General features: G+C 33.7%; 2 protein-coding genes and 1 long non-coding RNA gene across 3 annotated transcripts; 2 read left to right on the forward strand and 1 right to left on the reverse strand.

The window, feature by feature from the left end:
• Positions 1-200: 200 nt before the first annotated feature.
• LOC115984214 lies at positions 201-1,545 on the forward strand. Its single transcript, XR_004090426.1, has 3 exons — positions 201-627; positions 944-1,040; positions 1,123-1,545. It is a non-coding gene; the product is annotated as an uncharacterized LOC115984214 (long non-coding RNA).
• A 537-nt stretch (positions 1,546-2,082) lies between these two features.
• On the reverse strand, positions 2,083-6,025 carry LOC115985473. Its single transcript, XM_031108416.1, has 7 exons — positions 5,792-6,025; positions 5,113-5,370; positions 3,169-3,453; positions 2,997-3,080; positions 2,834-2,899; positions 2,678-2,740; positions 2,083-2,575 (listed from the first exon to the last, which is right to left on the reverse strand). The coding sequence occupies exons 1-7, from the start codon at positions 6,023-6,025 to the stop codon at positions 2,543-2,545; spliced, it is 1,023 nt and encodes a 340-aa protein (XP_030964276.1). The 3' UTR covers positions 2,083-2,542.
• Positions 6,026-9,865: 3,840 nt separating this feature from the next.
• LOC115984215 (heavy metal-associated isoprenylated plant protein 39-like) lies at positions 9,866-13,985 on the forward strand. Its single transcript, XM_031107183.1, has 3 exons — positions 9,866-10,285; positions 10,730-10,805; positions 13,026-13,985. Exons 1-3 carry the CDS (start codon positions 10,280-10,282, stop codon positions 13,517-13,519), a joined length of 576 nt encoding a protein of 191 aa, XP_030963043.1. The 5' UTR covers positions 9,866-10,279; the 3' UTR covers positions 13,520-13,985.
• The last annotated feature ends 3,289 nt before the right edge of the window (positions 13,986-17,274 follow it).

The following is a 17,274-nucleotide window of genomic DNA, read 5'->3' on the forward strand; positions in this document are numbered from 1 at the left end:
CTACTTTCATTTTTTTTTGGACACGGATTTCCTCCAAACAGGTTTGGAGGAATTCCTACATACAGGGACAGGTGTCACTTAAAAAGAGGAGACACCTCAGCTTGGAGTCATGTGCAACGCACATGACCAATTTTGCTGTGGAATAGCTGTTAACCCTAACAGCGTTAGACTCTTTCTTCTCAAACACACGTTCAGCCCCTTTCTTCTTCTCAAACACACCCACACAGCCTCACGCCTCTCTCTCACAGCCTCAACCTTCGTTTTCTGAGCAAACTCAGACTGGCAAGAGAATCCGGTACAACTATTCCAGCCCCTCTCTCTCTCTCTCTCAACTCGAACTCCTCAAACCCCTCAAACCCACGTCTCAACTTCTCTTCTCAAACACACAGAGCCCAGCCTCACGCCTCTCTCTCATCTCCTCCACCTTTGTTTTCTGAGAAACTCAGACCGGCGAGATCTTGTGATGCGAAATCGACGGCGGCCACGTATAGCAGCCGTCGATCTCACCGGACAACTGGACAGCCCCTACCTCCTCACTGATCTCACCGGACAGCAGCAGCCGCCGATCTTGTGATGCTTCTCTTCCCTACCTCATAACTCTGCTCCCACGCTTCTCTTCTCTAATGGGTATTCATTCTTCTTCTTTTTTTATAAAGATTTGTTTTTTCTTCCTAAAGCTTAGATTTTGTGTATCTGTTTTTATTTTTACTTATATGGGTCTTAAATTGAATTGATGTATTGGGTTTTGTTTCTCTCTTTTGTCTTTGATGTAATTATATATTTCTGCTGCTTCCACGACTTATAGGGATTCCACTTCCATCTATCTATGTTCTTTATTCTCAAGTTAAAACCCAAAGATGCTGTCTTTTATCCATATGTAATGTAATCACTGTGAGAGATTTTAGAGATTCTACAGTACTCAAACTCAACCTCTGCATTGTAGGCATAAATTACATGGAACATATTTGCTTCTTCGCTATATTGCTCGTGTTGCTAGCCTTCCCAATTTCTATGGACAGAATGCATATGAATCTGGCCAGGTTATTTTCTTTGGAATTTTTTTTTAAGTTGTTTTCTGTTAATGTTTTACTTCATTCTAATCCTGCTGTTGCTTCTTCTCAGATTGATGAGTAGCTGGAATATGCTCCCGTCTTTTCATTGGGTCCTGCATTTGACAAAATTTATGTGATGGTAGTAGTTGGAGCAGCCAATGAGCCGCACTTTGAGAGTGAAGCAGAAAAATTTGTATAGTATACCATGACTTGCAGATGAGGTGAAACTAAAAGCTTAAGTGCAGGAAATTGATTGGAAATTGTAGCCTTGGCTTCCCTCAGTTATTGTTATTATTATTATTATTTTGTAAAAATTGGCTTTTTTTTCCTCTTTTGCGTAACCAGTGGCACTTGGTGATTTGTGTACAAGTGCATGGTAGCATTGATGTTTTTCAGCAAATTTTCTTTGGTGATGTAATGAATGGAAAGTGTTATTGATCATGTATTTTTCAAGCTATGTTATGTTATTATTGTGAGGCAAATGAGCCTTTTTAAACAAACAATGAGCCTTTTTGGACCCAAACTTACTCTATTTTTTTTCTCTCTTAAAGTACTCCAGCAAAAGAGAATCAAATCAGCCCTCTTATTGAATTTGTAGGTGATGTTCCCACGTAACCACATCCTCCATTTTTTTATTTTCTTTTATGAAAATTGAACCAATTGGTGTCATGTAATTGCAAGATTATCCAAATAGAAGGGAATCTTAGGCCCTGAGTTTTATATAGAGGCTGTCAATTTGGCCATTACTACACATTGCTTTTAACATACAGTACTAATAGCACCAATGGGTACTGTATCAATCAATGTGTGATGTGTCCTGCCTTACAGATATATGAGCATCCAAGACCCAACGTTACCAAAGATCCTTTTTTGGCTCAGACTCTAAAATGATTTCAATTGCATCCAGCCATCAAATGGTATATACAAAAGAGGACAAAGAAAAAAAAAAAAAAGAGAACACACTATAAGTTCTTATTCTTTCAAGACTGAACCTGCATGTTTCATTGCAAACTTCTGCATAGGTCAATTATAAAGATACTTGGAGATATTTGTTTCATCCAGCCAACCATGTTGCAAACTTTTGCATGTTTCATCCAGCCAACCAATCTTAAAGAGAGCTAAATAAAAAGAAAAGCTCAACAAATCTATTGCTAAATTTAAAGTTCCTGAATTTAAATTTCCATCCATATCATTCTATTGCATTCATTCAAAGCTGTCTTGTTCAAATATGCAAATACATAGATACAAAGATATAAAAATGAGCTTTCCCATTGCATACGTCCAAATTGTGATGTCCAAAAAATCTGTCCAAATTGTGCTGTCCAAAAAATCTATCCAAATTGTCAGATATGCTTTCCAAAAATCTGTCGAAGTCAAATGTGCTGTCCAAAAAATACTGTTAAAGTTCTGTCCACTAGATGTTATATAACAGCCAATATATTGTCCAAAAACTGTGCAAAACACAAGGAAAACAACCAATATGGTGTTTTTCAAAGGTTGTCAATATCAGGATCTACCGAAGCCTGCCAAATATACCACCGAAGATAAAATAAGTGTATGGAAAAAATAACTAAAAGGAAAATATAAGTTTAAGTTGTAGCAAAATTCATAACGAGTATACACACCTGATTCAAGCCATATAACCCAATATGATCTTGTCCAACCAAAAATTCACACTCAAAAAATTCCTACATATAGCATTTAAACAAATCAATATTTCATTTTCTATACTAATGAAAGTAACTGGGTAGTAGGATATTAGACAAAATTTATAAGTATACCTGATTCAAACCATTGAACCCAACAACATTGTCTTGTCCAACCAAATTACTACAACTGAAAGATTCCTGTATATGACATTTAAATAAATTTATGTGTCACTTTTTAATATTAGTAATTGTTTAATAGGATATTAGAAAAAATATGTAAGTAGTAGCATCATACCTGAGTTATGTTATCTACTAATTGTGATGGTTGTTCAACATTACTATGTTCTTTGTAAGAATTAATATTAACTGAGGAATCAACCTATGTGGGAAGAAAAAATAATTGTTACATAAAACAAATTTATGAACCTACAAATTCATGTTCTATAATGGAATGTAAATGAACTTACTCTATTTAGGCCACCACATGATTGAAATTGTCTTGCTCCACAAGTCTTTTTGGATTGATCCTTCTTATTTTGAGATTTTTTTTTTGTCCTTTCTAATGAACTTTTCAACCTTCCTCTTGGACGACCTACAGTAGGTTTTGTTTTGATCCCACATATGCCTTGAGAAATGTCCACATGTGACTCAAATCCACCGTCATCTTGTGAAACATTCTTGGGAGCAACTTCACCATGGATCTCACCCTCCATAGAGGACAAACAACATTTAATTCTCATTTCTTGCAAATCCTGCAATAATTTGTCAAAACATTTATCAACATGTTCATACATCATCTCTCTCTCTGCTGCAAATGTGTTAATTTGAAGGCATTTGTGACTCAAGTGAGAAAGACGCTTTCCCACTGACTCTCGAGCACTACCTTTAACATCAATGCCACGATAGTCCTTGATAGAACCAGCCTTTGCATCTTGTGTCCATCTTTTCAATACATAATGGGGTGGAATTCTCTTAACATTTTTCTTGTCAAGAACTTTTAAAGCATGGGAACATAGAATTCCCAAAAAGCTAAACTTCATGCAACTGCATTGGACTGTCGTTGTTGAGGCTTCATATTTGACTAAATGCTCTTGAGTTTTGTTTCGATATTTCACTCTGTATTCTGTGATAGAATCAGATTTACTAGCCTTGTAAATGGTACAATCCACAATCTTCACATATTCATCTTGAAACATTTTAAATATTTCTGGAGTGTACAATTTTGCAACATGTCTCAACATCTCAAAATCAAATAGTAAAACTGGTGTTGTTTGTCTCATTTTGAACTCTGCTTGTAGTTCTTGACTTCGCTTATCAGACAATACTCTAGAGTAATGTCCAAAAAATTGCAAAAGACCATGTTTTGGTTTCAAGTATTTCTTTAGCACACTATTCATTGACTCACTGCGTTGAGTGCTTTTCATATCAGCAGTGAACATATGTCTACCGTATACCATACACCATTTCTCTTTCACATCAAACATTTCACGCAACCATGGATTATCAGTTAGATCATATGTCTCAAGCATGTCATTCCAAGCAACCATCCATTCATTTTCATCTTCAAAATCATACACACAATTACTAAAATCATTTCGAAATTGGTTTGATGAATTAAATATATGATGTAGACGCTTAGCAGCATTCTGATAAATATGCCACACACATAGACGGTGATTTGATTCAGGAAACACATCTTCTATTGCATTAGCCATTGCATCAGATTGATCTGTAAATATAGTTTTTGGTTGTTTTCCTGACATTGCACTCAAAAAAGTTTCAAACAACCACTTGAATGACATTATAGTTTCATCATAAAGTAAAGCTGCACCAAAAACAATTGATTGTTTATGATGATTAACCCCAATAAATGGAGCAAAGGGTCGACCATATGAATTTGTTCGATAAGTGGTGTCAAAACATACAACATCCCCAAAGTATCCATAATCAACTATAGATCTAGAATCAGCCCAAAAAATATTCAAAATTTGATTATCATCATCAAGTTGTATAGAATAAAAATAAGATGGATCTTCTAATTGCATCTTTCTAAAGTGATCCATTACAGCTCGACCATCTCCTCTCTTTAAAGCCTCTCTCCTCTTGGAATTTACATGATTTTTATAGTCAACATTCAAAAACCCAAGATTTTCATAACCACCAACTTGCATGCTCAACAAATCTATGGTTTGTTTTATTGATACCCCAGATTTTTCTGCATCATCCGCAAAAGCTTGTTGGGCAGGTGTAATTTTCCTATTTGATCTTAACATGTGTTTCATTGGAGAAGGAGCAAACTCATGATTATGTTGTTCATGAAAAGAAACAACTTCTAACATACCATCCTTTTGAAGTTGACAAGTCATTTGTGCTAAACAACCAATTCGTGAAATTGGGTGATGAAAAGATACCTGTTCACGACGTTTGTCAATAGCTCGTTCACCTTCTTTTGAACAACAAAATGTTCTCCTCTTAACATGTCCAGCACTTCCTCGCCTAACATACTGTTTCCTTACACTGAAGCCCATTCTATGAGCATATTCTTTGTAAAACTCATATGCACTATCATCACAATCAAATTTCATTCCAATCATCGGTGCTTTAATTTCCATATTGTGTTTACTGGGAGTGTTTGGACTGCCATCAATAGGTTTTACTTGTGCTTCTTCCTAAATTCAAAAACCAAAAAAAAGCAATGGTGTTAAAAATATTCAATATGAAAAATAATATTCAATTTTTTTAATAAACCTACCATAGTTGCTTATAGTCTTATAAACAGTCAAGATCAACAACAACAACAACAACAACAACAATATTCAAAACTCAAAATACCTAAACATCCTATTCAACAGAAATTATACTAAAAAAATTTCCAAAAAATAAGTAGTATATAAATCCTTGCCACCAACAATAAATATCCATTCAAAACCAACAAATTCATAAGCTATTAAACTATAGAACTCAGCTATGTCCGTAGTCATAAGGATAAATATTCAAAATTCAAATATAATGTAATTTGAGAAACCAATTTGAGGAAATAATAATCTTTAAAAAAACAATGTTTTTTTTTTTTTTTAAAGAAAATCAGACCTGAACAAATTGAGAATCACTGCATTTCTCACTGTCAGGGAGAATGCTGAGACACGATGGAGTGGTAGGAGCAGTGGGAGTGGTGGTCCTTGGCGGCGAATTTATGGGAGCGGCATTAGATGAGTGAGAAACTAAATGGGGTGGAATCAGCGAAGGGGGAAGCGGGTGAAGAGGAGGGCTGTCCAGTTGGTCCGGTGAGATCGGCAGCTGCTGCTGCATATGGCCGCCGTCCATTCCGCCTCACAAGCTCTCGCCGGTCAGAACCTCAAAACCTCAGGTTGAGACGCGGGTGCTGCACGTGGCCGCCGTCGATTTCGCCTCACAAGATCCCTTGCCAGTCTGAGTTTGCTCAGAAAATGAAGGTTGAGGCTGTGAGAGAGAGGCGTGAGGTTGTGTGGGTGTGTTTGAGAAGAAGAAAGGGGCTGAACGTGTGTTTGAGAAGAAAGAGTCTAACGTTGTTAGGGTTAACAGCTATTCCACAGCTAAATGGGTCATGTGCGTTGCACATGACTCCAAGCTGAGGTGTCTCCTCTTTTTAAGTGACATCTGTCCCTGTATGTAGGAATTCCTCCAAACCTGTTTGGAGGAAATCCTTGTCCTTTTTTTTTTCTTTTTCTTTTTAAGAAAGTCTATAATGTACAACAAAATTTAATAATAATTTCACTTTTTTAATTTTATTTTATGTTATGATGGGTCATGATTAGTGAGCATTTGATACAACATTTTATAAAAATTTTTACATCACTGTCATAGAAAATATAAAAAAAATGTCATAGAAAATATAAAAAAAATGTTAAGGCAATTAGTTGATTTTTTATTTTCTAAAAAATTTTTTAAATCAACACACTTAGGCATTTACATCAGCTTGTGTAAACCTTTTTGTTTATTTTAGCATAATGACCTGGTTTTTGTGTTTTATATACTCACTTTTTAAAACATTGCATGTCAGATTATTTATTTTACAATTTATTTCATTAAAATATTAATTTTATTTTAATTTTTTCTCTTTCTTCACACATAATAACTAACATCCAATTTTTTTGAGCTTAATTGGCTAAAATGTTATACTTTTTTTTATTATACAAGCATTAATTTTGTGCTTTTAAGACATCCATTTACTTTTTCTTAATTTTTTATTTATTTTGATTTATAATTTAAAAAAAATATTTTTATATGTATATTAAAGAATTTTAATATTGCTTTTTTTACTAGGTCAAGATTTCGATTGATTTTTTGATTAGATTGTAACTCAAATTTTTACAATGACAAAATAGTTTATTAATTAAACAAACTGATTATAGTGAAGGGTGTAATGGAAAACTCAAATTATTATAAAAATATAGTGAAATGATTATTTGAGAGGATATGTTTAAGACAATGGCCGCTACCAACCTGAGAAAGTGAGAATGAAAGAGACACAAGTTGTAGGAGTCAAGTGCTAGCGTATTACTAATGTTAAAATGTAGAGAAATAGCCACGTGGCGAAGATGTATTGGCACATAGACACAGTAGTTGGCGGCGAATTGTGAATTTAACGGCGAGGAATGGATGACTGGCGGCCCACAGTTGTAAAAACCCGCAGATGTATTTCGATTATTGACGACACCACCGCCCTTGAATTTTGATAGAGTCACAGTGGGCCCAATCCCAATGCCTCACGACAATCCATCCGATTCACAAATCACAATATTAATATATCACGCGCCACCAAACTTTTGCATTGCTACAGAGCCACACTGTACGTTGTACCAACTGTATGGGATCCACACTTATTTCACTGCTTCCACTTGACACGGCTTTATATATTTTGTTTTCTTCTTTAATTACCTGGAGTGGAATCGCATTTATATGTATAACTCTTTTTCGTTTTTCCTTTTTTTTTTTTTTTTTTTTTTTTGACTGCGATGATAGAATTTTTTATTGAAAAGACAAACTGGGGTTATAACTTCCCCCACTAAAGTATACAGTAAAATAGTAGCCCATAGCTTCAGCTCATTAGGCTTACAGGGCTTTTATTCTTGTTAGGGTGGAGTGCGTATGTCTCATATCTTATTTGCAACTGTTTGGTGGAGCAAAGATTAGAAAATGCCACAAATTACTTGACTTACTTACACAATATGAGGAGGGAGTCAAGCCATAAATAGATTGAAGACCACTCTTTCAGCCAAAATACAAGCTGAAGGGACAAAGAGGAGATTCGGAGGTTGATGGGGGGCACAAATCATGAATAATTGTGAAAAGTACCTTGGATTGCCTATGGTTGGGGGTAAATCAAAGGTGAGCACGTTTAAGGAGTTTCAGGAGAGGATAACAAAAAATGTGATGGGGTGGAAGGAAAAAACCATATCGAAGGTGGGTAGGGAGACTTTGATCAAGTCAGTGGTCCAAGCAATATCCACATACTCTATGAGCATTTTCAAGTTACCAAGAAGGGTGTGTGAGGGTATCAACTCAGTCTTAGTAAAATATTAGTGGGTACAAACACCAAATAAAAGAAAATCCATTGGATTAATTGGAATAGACTTTGTACACCAAAAAGTAAGGGTGGTATGGGTTTTAGGAACATTTGTGCTTTTAATCTTACTATGTTAGCAAAGCAAGCTTGGCGACTTGTCACTGGCTCACACTCCCTCTTCTTTCGGGTGTACAAAACTAGATATTTCCCTCGTTGCTCTTTCATGGACGCTGAGTTAGGCCACAACCCATCTTTCGTGTGGCATAGCCTCCTAGTTGCAAGGGACTTAATTCAGGAAGGGTCCTTGTGAAAGATAGGTAATGGGCAGAGTGTTCAAGTTAACTGTAACAAGTGGCTGCCACATCCACCTCTGTTTAAGCCAGGAGCTAATACCAATATGAAAGTGGCAGAACTCATCCATCACCAAACCATGCAATGGAATCGTCCGTTGCTATAAGCTACCTTCATGCAATCCACGCAAGAGGATATATTACGCATCCCACTCAGTAATACACATGCTCGGGATAGGCTCTATTGGAAAGAGAATAAAGTCCAACAATTCACGGTCAGAACAGCCTATCGAGTAGCTAGGATGATTGACAAGTGGAGGGCCAAGATCATTCAAATGGAGATATATAATATAAGAGGCCCCTGAGGAAAAAGGGATGGGAAATAGAAAGAAAAACACTATAGCAATCTAGAACTGAACTTGTAATCAAACTTAGGAATCAATATACAAGAACTGGCCTCATCGGACTATGCCGAGGACAATTTTCTTTAGATTAAACTGGTCCATTTACATTTTCTTGTTATCTGAATCCACTTTATTTGTGGACCGATTCATTAAAGCCCAGATTTCCAACCCACTCTTTACAAATTCATTGTTTTGAACTTTTTGAGCCTAAGTCCATCTATCTTTTGGGTTAGGGACCCAAATCTGGTCCTTATAGGTTTAATTGGTTAAGATGTTAATCTAAAAATGTAATGCAAACTTACTTGATGGCCACTTTTTTTTTTAGAAACAAACATACACACACAAGGAAGAAAGAAATGAGTTCTAACACAAAGGCATATCACAACTCCACTCAAAAGTCATAGTAACTTTTAAGAGAGGGTGCGACAAATTATACTACATACAACACACCATTTTAAGCAATGTGCGAACTTACTTGATGGCCACTTGGCCAGCTTGATAACGCCATCTATCACATTATAGTAAAAAATATTATTCTTCACCCCACGGAAAAGAAAATTTCAAGACGTAAAAAGACAAAAAAGAAAAAACCAAAAAGCCATCAATTTGAAAGTTGAAATCGATATGTATTCCTCAGAACTCAAGGACGAAAGCTCCAGAACAATATTTTTTTTTCCTTCTTCTTTTTCAAATAATCTGGTTGAGATTATTCCACAAAAATCACATTTTTCATGGTTCATAATTTTCAAGATAAATAGTGAGCAGAATAACTGTTAAAAGAAATTTTGCTTTTTAAAAAGGATGTAATTATGAAAGAATCAAAATCTAAATATATAGGATATAGCATTTGCTATGCTATATGGTACGTGAGGCCAAGTGTGGTTCACACTCCCCTATCATTCGCGTGAACATCATCACAAAAGCGATGATTTACAGTTTACACTCCATGTTCAAAAAAGGCTCGATGGACTATATAGAGTTTAGAGTTATAGACTCCTCTGGTTTACCCTTCTTCATCATATCATAATCATATATTCCAATACCATTACGGCATTACCATTACCATACACACACACACACTCTCTCTCTCTCTCTCTTTCTAACTTTTATTCTCTCTCCTATTCTGCATTTCTTGTTTTGATTCGTATTTTCCTGGTACATATTAATCTGTCCAAACCTCCCTTAACCCTTTTTCAACAAAGCATTATTCCATTTCTTCTTGGCTCTCGTTCTTTTCCCCACAACCATTTCTCTCTCTGTCTCTCTCTCAACTTTCAACTCTCACCATTCTTTTTAGTTTCTGGTTTGATCAGCATAGCCCTCAAAAGGCTATACAAATATGAAGGTCTGATTCCCTCTATGGAATATAATTTTTCATCTCTTTCCTATTACTTTATTTTTATGAAATGAAATGATCAAAGATTCACTTTTGAACTTTGATTCAATTCTGATTCTTCATGAACTTTAATGGGTTTGTTTTTTTTTTTTTTTCTTTTCCTTTTTGGCTTAGCTTTTAATTGAATCTTATAATTAAGGCATGTTTGTTGATTTCTGGGGACAAAAATTTTGATGGCAGAGTTAGATTTTATTCTTCATTTGTTTTTTGTTTTCCTCTTTTAAGGTTTCAGAGTATGTAGGAAAGATTCTATCCGTTTTTTAAAGTACTTTTAGCTGTGTCTAGATCGATTTAGAATATTAAGTTTCAGTTATGTTTGATTCTTTAGTAGTTAAAGAGATTATCAACGGATTTGAGTGAATCTAAACTAGATCTGTGTATTTGTTCTTCCAGAAGATTGTTTTGAAGCTGGAATTAGAAGATGACAAAGCCAAGCAGAAGGCCTTGAAGACTGTCTCTACTCTTTCAGGTACCAAATCAGTAACGTTTTGTTTAATTTTAGTTGTCCCTCTGTTTTTTAAAAAAATGTTTTTAAAGAAAAATATATCTTCCATGTTCCATCTATTACGTTTTTACGATAATTTAAAAAAAAAAAAAAAAAAAAAAAAAAAAAGAAGAAGAAAATGAAAACATGGAAAGTTGTGGAAAACGGATTTTTTTTTTTTTTTTTGAGAAACAAAAGGTGCCAAAAAAACCTAATGCATACTTTTTACTCTGTATTATATATTAGAATTTATGTCCCATATTGAGTTGCTTGTTACACATGATTTTGTTCATTGAGTTGCTTCTATGGCATATTTGGTTTCCTGTCAACTTTTGAGATGATCGGTGCAACGTACATGCCAACAACCATAGTATTTATGACAAATAAATAAATTCTTCATCAATTTTTTTTTTAAATGCTTTTGTCAAAAAAGTTTAGCTTTTTGTTTTTTTTTTTTTTGGTCATATCTTTTTATATTATATATATATATATATATATATATATATATAAAAGAACTAAACGAAACCTTTTGAAAAATAAACTAAGTTTTAACTTTTTATCACACATTTTAGCATAAAAAATAAACTGATTTTTAGCTTTATTAAAATCTTTCATATTTTAGCTTTTCGCTTTCTCACAAAGCTTTATTAAAAAAAAAAAATCATAATAAAACTAATTGTTAACTTTTAATTACACGTTTAATATAAAAACCACCAGAAACTTTTTTTTTTTTTTTTTTTTTACTGGAGAGCAGTAATTGAGATTTGAGGCTGTGTTAAAACTTATGATGGAATCGCTTTTTCATAAAAGATCAAGGGATTTATGAGAATAGGGAAGTAGTATTTTTTTTTTTTTTCCTTGGGAGTCAAAAAGTCTCATATTTTGATCTCTGGTGGCGTCTAAAGGGATTTGTTGATACTTGGTAGTTGAGATCGACTCTTAGGAGAGGCTAGGGGGTGGGTTTGACTTCCCCATACCAAAAACAGAAAAAAAGAAATGAAAAAAGAAAAAAGAAAGCACGGAATTGCTGCATCTAGCTAATATGTGGTCTAATCAATATAAGTGCCATGTTGTCGCATTCAAAAAAAAAAGAAAAAAAAAAAAAAAGTGCCATGTTGTCACCCATAGCACATTATTCCCAATTAGTATCTTTTTAGCTTCCAGCAATGTGTGTCAGTGATTAAATTATACGTGTTAATTGAGAGTTTTATGAAAATGTATTTAATACTTATTAAATGAATTTTTTTTATGTATTTTATAAAATTAATTTTTTTTATAAATTATGTTTAGATACTATTTGTGTACGTAAATCAATTAATTATTGAGATATATATATATATATTAAATAATATAAATTATAATTCATAATAAAATATTTATTAATATTTTATTAAATTATATTTTTATATTTTATAAAATTAAATTTTGTATGGATATAAAAAAACCATCCTAGGAAAAACATAAAATGAATTATAATAATTAGTATATGTAAACCAATAAATTATTGATTAGTATTTTTTTTATAAAAATTAATTATGTACTATAAATCATAATTAAATAGTTATTATACGTTAATACATGAGGACCCTTGTTAACAAGATCTTATGTATTTTTTTCCCCAATGAAGATGTGGGGATTCAACTTCACTTTGCAATCCCCCCAAAGGAGGGTACTATGAGATCTAAAAATTATATTTACTCTTTTACATAGGAGGGTGGACTCTATACTTATGGGATCTACCTCTACATAAAAGAGTGCATACATATAATTTTCTTAGGTGGCTTGGATATTATTATGTTTATTTTTTGTTTAATTTTATTTATGTACTATAAATCATAATTAAATAGTTATTAGGGGATTCAACTTCACTTCACAATCCCCACATAGGAGGGTACCATGAGGTCTAAAAATTATCCGTAAAACACAATTAATGTCATGAGATATCCTCTTTAGAGGTGGTATTACGTGTGTCTGATATAGTACATTTACCCTCTTATATAGGGTGGATCCTATACTTGTGGGATTTACCTTCATGTGAAAGAGTTGAAACATTTCAAATGTATGATAAATTTTCTCCACCATACTTGGGAAATTTACATGTGAGATTTTCTTAGGTGGCTTTGATATTATCATATTTATCTTTTGTTTAATTTTATTTAGTACTAGTCAAATATGTATATGCTTGTTTTTTTTTTCTTGTTGTAGGGATTGATTCGATTGCAATGGACATGAAGGATAAGAAACTAACGGTCATAGGAACCGTGGATCCCGTAAATATAGTGAGCAAACTGCGCAAATATTGGGCATCAACAAGTATGATCTCAGTTGGGCCAGCAGAGGAACCTAAGAAGAAAGAAGAGCCGAAGAAGGAGGAACCCAAGGCCGAGGAAGCAAAGAAAGAGGAACCCAAGAAGGAGGAAGCTAAGAAAGAAGAAGAGAAAAAAGAAGAACCCAAGAAAGAAGAAGAGAAGAAAGAGGAAAAGAAAGGAGAAGAGAAGAAAGAGGAAAAGAAAGAAGAAGAGAAAAAGAAAGAAGCACCTCCACCAGACCCTGTTTTAGAGCTTGTTAAGGCTTACAAAGCATATAATCCCCAACTCGCCGCATATAATCCCCACCTCGCCGCACATAATCCATTCCAAACCTCATATTACTACGTCCAACCAATGGAGGAGAATCCAAATGCTTGTGCTATTTTATAATTAATGGGCTACCAAAAACTGAGTGAAAAGATTAAATCTTTTCTTTGTTGGTATAGGAGGCAAACACCCAAGATTGGTAAGAGCTCTTGTACATAAAGATGGTGATGCTTCATTGGTATGCTTAGAAATTAATAATGCGTAGAAATAAGTTTTGGAATATGTTTTGAACACTATAGTATCTATATTTTTGGCACGTAATGCTTTTTTCTGGAAGTGTTACCTAGCTAAACTTTTTTCTCTTTTTTACTTTCCCCGTATGAAAAGCCTTTTATTTTCAAGGGCCGTGCCTATGAGGACGATGCTGTGGGACAAGGCAGCTGACAAGGAACTGAGTAAGAGCACACTCACGGGTTTGAGATTGAGAGCTCTCTTTAAAATGTGTCAAGTTGTTTTTTTTTTTTTCACATCTCGTGTCTTTCACTGTGTTTTATGCTACTATTTGAAATAAAAAGTGATGGTTCTCATAGATTTGTGGGTCTCATTGATCTGTCTCTGACGTGTGAACTGATTTGCCATGGCCCCATAGAGCAATCGGTCGGTGTCAATAGCAACCTTTTTCTCATGGGTTCATGTGCGTGGCACCTGTTAGCTGGATACAAGTTTTTGCTTATGGAATTTTCTGCCGAAAGAATCGTGGTTTGTTTGATTGCCTTAAGCATTTCTTTCAAACCTTTCTGGCCACTTGCTTTCCAAGTGTGAGGGCCAGATCTCTCTCTCTCTCTCTCTCTTTTAAAGTCTTTGGTACATCATTAAACTGACATGTATCTTTTATTTAATTTTTACATGTTAATCAGGCCATTACAAGATCTATATATGTCAAATGCAATGTATGAATAGATTAAGCACCAATTTTATAGGAATGAGAATCATTAAAAAAAAATTATGTATTTCATTTCTTTTGGTGATGCATATGTATTAAGTAATCAGCTATGCAAGTAGACAAGCATCCAAGGAGGGTTCAAATCTCTTTTAAATGATTATTTGTTTAACCAAATAGTAAAATACAAACCTGTGCTTCTGTATTCCAGTTCCACATGAGGACCCTGGCCGTTATCTGCATACTTTATATATTAAACCACAAGTGCATGTGATAAAAGTAACCGAGCCGCATCATTTGTACTATTTTGTAATTTGCATATATCTGATTCAACCTCGGTTGTAGTTATTATTTCATGTAAACATTCTATATGAAATTTCAGCAAAAATTGAAGCGTTAAGGGATATTTCCACCTATCAGTAAGTTCCAAGAGGAAAAAAATGAACAGTACTTCAACTCAAAGAAAGCTATTTAGAAGTCTCTAGAATCAAAGACAGTGTCTCTCCTTTTCAATTTTATATATATCCTTAAATCATCTTTAAGCAAAGTTGCCAACCTTATTCTCCAGCATTATCCATCCACGTCAAGAAAGAGACAGTAGAATTGACAAGATGGCATGACAGAAACCAAAGGTGCTTAGATGATGCTTACTCTTCAGCAAATATAAAGATCAGTTTTCGATACTAGTAAAACATAAACATCAGAGTTTACGTTTTGGGCATGGGACTCATGCTACAGTAAATGTGTCCTTTTTCCTTCTTCTTCTTCTTCTTCTTCTTTTTTTTTTTTTTTTTTTTTTTTTTTTTTTTTTTGTTGTTGTTGTTGTTGTTGTTGTTGTTTTTGTTTTCACGCGTCTCAGAGTGATGCGGTTACTGTTGTGTCCTTTTTCCTTTTTTGTTTTTGTTTTTGTTTTCACGCGTTTTAGAGTTGCGGTTACTGTTCATGCACTGTTACATAAACAGTAACTGCAAATGTTGACTTTTCCCTGTGAACAGTGATTCGTGCACTGTTCACGGATCCACAAATTTCACTTTTCAGCAATTTTTTCATTAAAAATGGGTCTCACGGTATTATTCACATATTTAAAAAATATTTTGCTACAGTATTTTCAGTTTCAGCAAAAATAAACTCAATCCAAACAGACCCTATATATGGATCATCACTTGTACAAGCTCACTTCAAACGATCTTAATTTGTTAGACAAAAATCTTTTATGAAGAAAAAGTCTTCTAGTGAAGCTTTCAAGTAACATACGTGCAAGCAAGAACCATAAGTGCTGTTACCTCCTATCGACCATTCGACCCCAATACTACTACCCGTAGATACCAACATAAAGTTAATCTTATCCACAGTGGTAAAGGACAATCCAAAAGATTTTTTTTTTATAATTTTTTTTTATCAGAGACAATCTACAAGATGAATCATTCGACAGGACGGAAGCTAATAGGCAAAAAAACAAAGGTACCCTAAAAATAAAGAAAAGAAAAAAAAAAGTTTGTACCAAGGATTAGGCTTGTAAATCAAATAAATTGTTCATAAATAGTTCGCATTTAGTCAGGAAAACATTGTTGATGTTTATTTATTTAGAAAATGAGTTAAACCCAAGCCAAAATTTAGGTGTTGATTGATGGTTTGAATAAGTTCATCGGAATGAGCCATAGGAGATCATAACTCACAGCGTATGTGTGGTATTACCAAAACCACTTTATGCTGACACAAAGCATATATATACGTGTATGTATGTGTTCGGCTTTCTTGGATTTCTTCTTTGGAAAGAGTTCAAGACGCAATGCACATGTAATTTTAGTCTTTCACACCAAGTTTAAATAATTTTGGAATTCTTGTGATGAGTACGTTGTGATAAGATCAAAAGAGATTTCAATTTTGGGTGTATTTAGGGTTTGGATTTTATGAAAACTTTTGTGCTACATACCTTCATGATATCCACATTTCTAAGTAAAAATATCTACTTGACACCTCTCATACATTTAAAGTCTAAGGTGAATCACACAAATCTATCTTCCATGTATGATTATATTTTTCTATATTTCTATTTTGGATTTCGTATAAACTCACCATTATTGACTACTCTTTGCTATCACAATAGTAAACTTGACCATTAAATGAGTAAAAAGAAAAAATAACAATAATAATGCGTTCGTGAAGAAGTCCATGAACATGAGGCTTGATTAAAGTGTGTGCGTGTGTGCACATGTATATAACATTTTATTGTATTCTTATATGCAATTATGTATACATGTATAAAAAGATACTTATATATATAGACTTGAGATTTAATTTTATAATTTTGTAAATAAATTCATAAGGTACTAAATTATTTTTTATAATTTTTTAATAATATATATATAAATAGTCCATTTAGTAATAAAAATTATATATAATGGTTGGTGAATATTGCTTTTATAAGTTTATAAAGGAAAATTTAGTTTATCTAATTAATTTAAATAACATAACTTAAACTATAATCTTACTTATTGAAAGCTCAATTATTGTGAAAACACTAATACTTGTTTAAACCTCCAATTTTAAATTACAGCTTAAATGTTTTTACTCTAACTTATCTAAGTGCGGAACAAGAGTAAATGAAACATAATAAACCGGAACAAATCTCTAAGGCATAAGCATATACAATGAACAATAGATGTAAAGCTTAAAGAGTAAGAGAAGAGAGATGCAAACACAAGATAACACAAAGACATGTTATCGAAGAGGTAACCGAAAAACTTGGCAAAAAACCTCTTTGCAACCCTCCAAGTCGAAATTGATCCACTAGTGAATAAGTTGGAGTATAAGAATATCAAAAAGACCCTCCAAGCCTAATCTGCCCAATGTACTTGAGCCCTCCAAACTCCTGTTACCAACGGACTTCTTAGAGTCTTATCTTCACTAGTTATCCGGATCCCACAATACCGCCTGA

This window comes from Quercus lobata, chromosome 4 (assembly GCF_001633185.2).
Source record: "Quercus lobata isolate SW786 chromosome 4, ValleyOak3.0 Primary Assembly, whole genome shotgun sequence".
Lineage (NCBI taxonomy): Eukaryota > Viridiplantae > Streptophyta > Magnoliopsida > Fagales > Fagaceae > Quercus > Quercus lobata.

Coding starts and splice junctions, on each gene's coding strand:
- LOC115985473 (XM_031108416.1), bottom strand. CDS start 6,025: ATGGACGGCGGCCATATGCAGCAGCAGCTGCCGATCTCACCGGACCAA. Junction 3,454..5,112: donor TTGACAAACGTCGTGAACAG/GTATCTTTTCAT, acceptor AAATTATTGCAG/GATTTGCAAGAAATGAGAAT. Junction 3,081..3,168: donor CATGTGGTGGCCTAAATAGA/GTAAGTTCATTT, acceptor CTTCCCACATAG/GTTGATTCCTCAGTTAATAT.
- LOC115984215 (XM_031107183.1), top strand. Junction 10,806..13,025: donor GACTGTCTCTACTCTTTCAG/GTACCAAATCAG, acceptor TTCTTGTTGTAG/GGATTGATTCGATTGCAATG.